This window comes from Rutidosis leptorrhynchoides, chromosome 5 (assembly GCF_046630445.1).
Source record: "Rutidosis leptorrhynchoides isolate AG116_Rl617_1_P2 chromosome 5, CSIRO_AGI_Rlap_v1, whole genome shotgun sequence".
Lineage (NCBI taxonomy): Eukaryota > Viridiplantae > Streptophyta > Magnoliopsida > Asterales > Asteraceae > Rutidosis > Rutidosis leptorrhynchoides.
This window is the reverse complement of record NC_092337.1, coordinates 410794565-410800511: the sequence shown is the minus strand read 5'-3', so window position 1 is coordinate 410800511 and position 5947 is coordinate 410794565. Positions and strand designations below refer to the sequence as shown.

General features: G+C 35.3%; 1 protein-coding gene across 1 annotated transcript; it reads left to right on the top strand.

Annotated features, from left to right (window-relative positions):
• Window positions 1–204: 204 nt before the first annotated feature.
• On the top strand, window positions 205–4363 carry LOC139847217 (F-box protein SKIP14-like). The gene is made up of 2 exons (XM_071836867.1): window positions 205–1687; window positions 3130–4363. Exons 1-2 carry the CDS (start codon window positions 854–856, stop codon window positions 3670–3672), a joined length of 1377 nt encoding a protein of 458 aa, XP_071692968.1. The 5' UTR covers window positions 205–853; the 3' UTR covers window positions 3673–4363.
• Window positions 4364–5947: the final 1584 nt, after the last annotated feature.

The window sequence follows — 5947 nt, the reverse complement described above, 5'->3', positions numbered from 1 at the left end:
AAAATACTTTTTGACTTTGACCAGTTAACCGATTACCGGTAAAACCAACCACAAACAGTCAGAAAACCCCGGACTAGATTCCAAGTCTCGCCACACAAGACGCAACGAAACAATCCCAACCATCCACGTGTCACTTAACCCATCCAATACATATTCCCTTTTACCCCCCTATACAGATAACTCTTTCTCTCTCTTTCTCTCTATATCGCTCTCCCAAACTCGATCGACAGATTCGTTTCAGTCAGATCGAATTTCGTTCGATTCATATCATCTATCACTTGTTGTAATAATATCCTTCTTCATTCACGGCAATTTGATTATCAATTTCTATCGATTGCGTCTGTTGGGACTGAAATCTAGGGTTTCTGATTCTAATCTAGGGTTATATACTTCCACTTATTGATTATTTTATATTTTTTTATTGATTAATTCGTGGAATTAGGTCTCCGATTCGTAAATTAGGCATTGTTATTCGTTGATTCTTTTATCTGTATAGTGATTATCGATCTCGGTGTTCGATTAACATTCAAGCTGATATATATCTGTATATATACGTATAAACTTATTCGTGTAGTTATTGATTCCGTTCAAGAAATTCAGTGATATTTTCCGGCGCGTTTTTTAGTTTGCTCCCAAAATTGAGAGTTTTCTTGTATGAGGTTTGCAGTTTTTTTTAGGTCCAGGTTTAATTGAAGAATAGAAGGTGAAAATTCGTAGAGAAAAACAGAAAAAAAAAAAAAAAAAATTCCTACTTTTTGTCTGATTTGGTCATTCTAAGCTAAATCTAGGGTTTCGATTAGCCGGTATTGGAAGTGCTTTCAGGATCTCATATATCAATTAGGTGGTATAGGAAATGGCTTTGAATTATTCGCAGAGGCCGATTTTTTCTGCTCATACATCAGAAGATAATTTAGGTATTGAAGAAATGCGTGATTGTTTTGGTTATGGGAGGGAGAGAGTTGATAACGGTGGCTCACCGGAGCCGGATTCGGTAGACATAATTGACTTGTTGCCAGCCGATCCATTTGTGATGGATATCGATATTAATACCACTTTTACCGCCATCAGCGGATGGTTTGAGGATTTGGAAGTGGATTATGGGGCGTTTGTCGGGAATAACAATGAGAATGTAGATGAAGATTTCGATTTGATTACAGGGGTGAATTGGATATTTAACAGTGCTATGAAGTTTCAGTCGTATCCAAGCAATGAGTCACCTGATATTAAGGGTGGTGCAGGTTGTTTGGTTGACAGTTTCATGAGAGGATGTCAGTTTAAAGGTGTTGAGGGTGACGATATAATGGGTTATAATTATAATTATGGGAGTACAAGCGGTTTTGTAACAGAGAGTGAGAATCATGCAGATGGTTTTGGTCATTCATCTAATGTAGTTGGTGAAGATCCTCATGAGGCTTTTGTTCTTGCGCTTGGTTATTTGGGAACGAAAGATCTTTTTTCAGTGGAGCGTGTTTGTAGATCTTTGTGTTATACGGTTCACAATGATCCGCTGTTGTGGATGACGATTCACATTGATCAGCCATTGAATGAGAGGATTACAGATGATATTCTTCTGCAATTAGTTAGCAGGGCAGAAGGCAATCTGCAGTGTTTGGCTTTAATAAATTGTCCAAGGATCACTGATGATGGTTTGAAGCGTGTAATCGAGACTAATCCAAAAATGACCAAGGTGAGCAGTTTTTGCTATATTTTAAATGCACTTGAAGATCTCTGTTTGTCAGGTTTCTAGTCTTGTGCTGAAAATTTTTATTCCTGGAATATTAATCCACTTCATATTTAGTTTTTGGTAATAACAGTATTAAGTTCCACCTACTTTACTAATATTTTTTTTAAATGCTCTACTTATAAAGCATATGCTCAATTTTTTGCATGTTACCAAATTGATGAAATTACGTTCAATAAAGCATCTGTTGCAAGCCTGTCTTGATGGCAGTTTGGGGTATAGTGAGTCACAGGGTTTACAGGGGGATTGCCCCTCCTAATTCGAAGTTCTTATTTATGGAAGGTTTTATGCATTAAATTCTTTTTTACTTGGGATTATGTCATGTCTAGATTAAGTTAAAGCCGTGAAACAACTAAACACCTGTGGAAAATGAAAGTTTAAACACAAGAGGGGAATCTGTGTTAAACGTTGCATTTGCATTTAATTGATGGTAGGTGTGCTTTATGTTGATATAACCATGTCAGCTTTTCAATTATTGGAAACTTTAAGTAGGCCTGATCAAAATTGTTGGCATTTTTAGAAAAGCTTGAATTTAATTTTACCAAGAAACAAAGATAAACTATGGAATAAATTTATGTATTTTAATAATCTTTATATGTTGCTTAGCATGGGAGAAATTGGATTTGTTTGCTTTTGATATTTTTTTGAAACATAATATATGCACACATGAACAAAAAGGCTTATAAATGATTTATACCCTACCACCGAATCCTTGGCTTGTGTGGTAGGGGGTGGGATTCAACTTGGGGTATTGCCAACCCAGTTTCGATTCTCACTTCAAGCGGGAGTTTCCAACCTTTTGATGGTACAACTAACATCAATGCGATTTGGAAGGTCTCGGGCTTGCTTTCCCAACCTTCGATGGTACTGCCAACATTGTCGCGAAGTGGGTTTCCTCCCAACGTGTGTGTGGGTAGCATATGATCGCGAAGGTGGTTAAGTCCCCTCTCGGTGATGCCGATATCGCCGTTTGAAAAAAAATGATTTATACCCTGTTGAATTAGTGTTGAATCTAATTAATTATGCGTTTGATTGACAATATTTTCCAGATCTTGTTTGAGTGTAAAATGTGTAGGTTGTGTTGCCAAGTAGGTTGATTTTCCACCTTTTGCAGTTAATTTGATAATTTTCTGTCTGATATGCATGTTGCCCATCTGAACAGAGTATTGGTGGTTATGTTTTTGTACATTACTGCATTAACACGGACATGAAGTTTTGTCAGTGACATTCTTAGAAAGTTATGTGCTTTAATGCCTGGGATTGCTCTTTTTTTCAGTTAATTGTTGGATTTGTATTTGTATTTTTCCGTTCTCAACTTGTTGTCCTATGCATTTTCTGATTATTTTGGTGCCATATATTGACCATTTTATGTTCTGCTTTTCATGTAGTTGTCTATTCCTGGATGCACAAGACTCAGTATTGAGGGTATCTTGAAAATCTTGAAGACTTTCAAGTCAAGCAAAGGTACTTCAGGTATCAAACAGATACGTACCGGTGGGTTCTACGGCATGACACACGAGCACTTCAAAGATTTGAAATTTTTATTGGGAACTGATGATAACATGCAGAAAAACAATCACATTTCACACTATTATCAGCGTGGTAACTTATATCGACCTTCTGATGATGACCGTGATACAGACGTTGAACTATGCCCAAGATGTCAGAATGTGAGGCTTGTTTATGACTGTCCTCTTGAAAGTTGTCAAGTGAAAGATCAACGTGTTGATGTATGCAGGGCTTGTATAATCTGCATACCTAGGTGTGCTCGATGTGGTCGTTGTGTACACAATAGTGAATATGAAGAAACGTTTTCTTTAGAGTATCTTTGCTCTGGGTGTTTAAAGGAGCTACCAAGTTACCAAAAGGTTCAAGAAATGGATGTTGACGTTTCTGATGGGTCAAGTGAGACCGTCTGTTTACATGGCTAGGTGTTGATGATGATGCTTGGTGTGCTGAGTGTGTCTGGTTTAACGTCTGTAATCTAGCGGTATTGTCCTAAAGTTAAACAATTGAAGTTGTTGTTGGACTTTTCATATGGGTTTCTATTGACTCCCCTATAGTTCGTTGTCCTGAAACTTGACGAGAAAATTGGAGGAAGCATAAAAAATGAAATCTTTATTTGACAGGTAATAATTGAATGAGTTTGGTTGATATGGGTTGAGTTGGTTGGATCGAGTAATCATCTGTAACAGTATGTGATCATTCTATGAGGTTTATGAAAGGGGTTAACTAGAGTGTTAAGCACATGGTGAACTTCAATGGGACTCGTTGTTTGGCCTTGACCATACAGATGTAATTTGGAGGAGGATTAGTGCAAGTTATAACATTTTTACTTTATATGTGTAATATCTGAAAGAACAATAGGCGTTTGCAGTTGTTGTTTTTTTTTTTTGTGATGTTGGACGGCTGTTGAAGTCTTCAAGACGGGGTTTAGAATGCTTGTTTGCTGTTACGATGCTCTGCACTTTTGATGAGCTGTGGAAACCAGCCTTTGTTGAGAAGTCTCTTGAGGGTGGTAGGATCTTAAATCTTTGAAGCCTCCAAATAAAGTTACTGTTGGATATATGTTGTTTGGCAAAACTTTTAGTTATCACATTATATGATAATACGTTTATATTATGTTACTTTTCTATCATAATATAATATACTGTTGATATATTTTTGGCATTCATAGAGTTGGCATCTCACTGACAATCTCCCTGAAAGAAAATCTTTCTGGTGCCACTTGTTGATATTAGATGAGTTGGAAAACCATGACTGCAAATTTAGCTCAAAAATTCAACATGTCCTTACACAAAAGCTTTGGCTCACTGGCTAACTTTAAGCTATTGTGAATCACAAATCATGTTAGCTTATGCATTGATGTTGGTTTCTTAGCTTCCTTTTCATTCCCGATCAACAAATCATATTTGCCCACCAAAATGCTCGTAAGACCTTGTGTATTAACTTCTAATATTCTTCATCTCTCAAGGGAATATATTTCTTCCCAAAGTTTGTACCTAGTTTTTCTTTCCATGATCCAAGAGCTATGCTGAAGGTACTAGTGGTCAGCCGGTCCTTTCGAAGGGCACCTGATGGATTCAGCTGACTAGTTGGTGTCACCCGTTAGGGACTGTGGACTAGAGAAGCTGATGATGTTGGCGCACAAGTCAGAAACATTTGGCTCTTTTGAGAAGATAATTTGGTCTCACTTTATGGTAAATAACATGGAATCTAGTAATAGAGAAATCTACAAGAACTATTAACAGATAAATAACTTGGAGATATTAGAAAAAATTAAAGAAAACAACTCATTCAATTTATGCAATTAGTTCTAGTAACGAATATTTGTTGGATACATGCCATATCAATAGCTCTAAAAATGCAATCTTTACTGCATTTTTCACAGTGGACGTTTGACAAAACCACTTGGACAAAAGTAAGAAAACTAAATTGGAAAATGAAAACTTTTACTAATCATTTATAAGTTCACCCCAATATCTTTCAACATTTTATATGCCAAGTTCCCAAATAATACAATCCACCGTATCAAGAAACTTAGGACAGTAAGTGTAGCTTTCAAAGTCTTATGGGCCAACGACTAGCGACTTGATAAATTAATAACACACTTAGTAGATTAGGTGTAATTGTTTACGTGTTAATTGAATGGTTCACTGAATGTTGCATCATTCGGCATTCAATACGTTGTTTCTAATCTCTGAAGGAGATATGAGGTTGAATGACTTAATATTAAAACACTCTCTTAAATATTAAGCAGCTAAACTTTATGTAATATCTTTCTTAAATTATATCAAAGAACACTTATCAACAACTATATCGAATATGATTCATATTGTTTATCTAACATAATTATCAAACAAGTTTTGAGTTCATTCAGAACATTTGAGTCATTCAAATTATAAATTATTTAACGTTTAATTATTCTGTTTTATTAAACGTAGCCTAAGTTAATTTTTAAGCTCTAGCGTTAATACTACTTTAAATACACACTAGTCTTCGTAAAAAACTTATCATTTTGGGAGAATGTCATATTTTTCCCTTTATCATATTACAAACATTTTTTTTTATTAAATATTAATGAATTATTTCTTATTAATATTTATATTGTGTAGAAACTTTGAAATGTTAGTTATCTTTGTCTTCTAAAAAGTTCTTATTAGTAATCATAAAGTTATCAAAAAATCAATCAAATCAAAATAATAA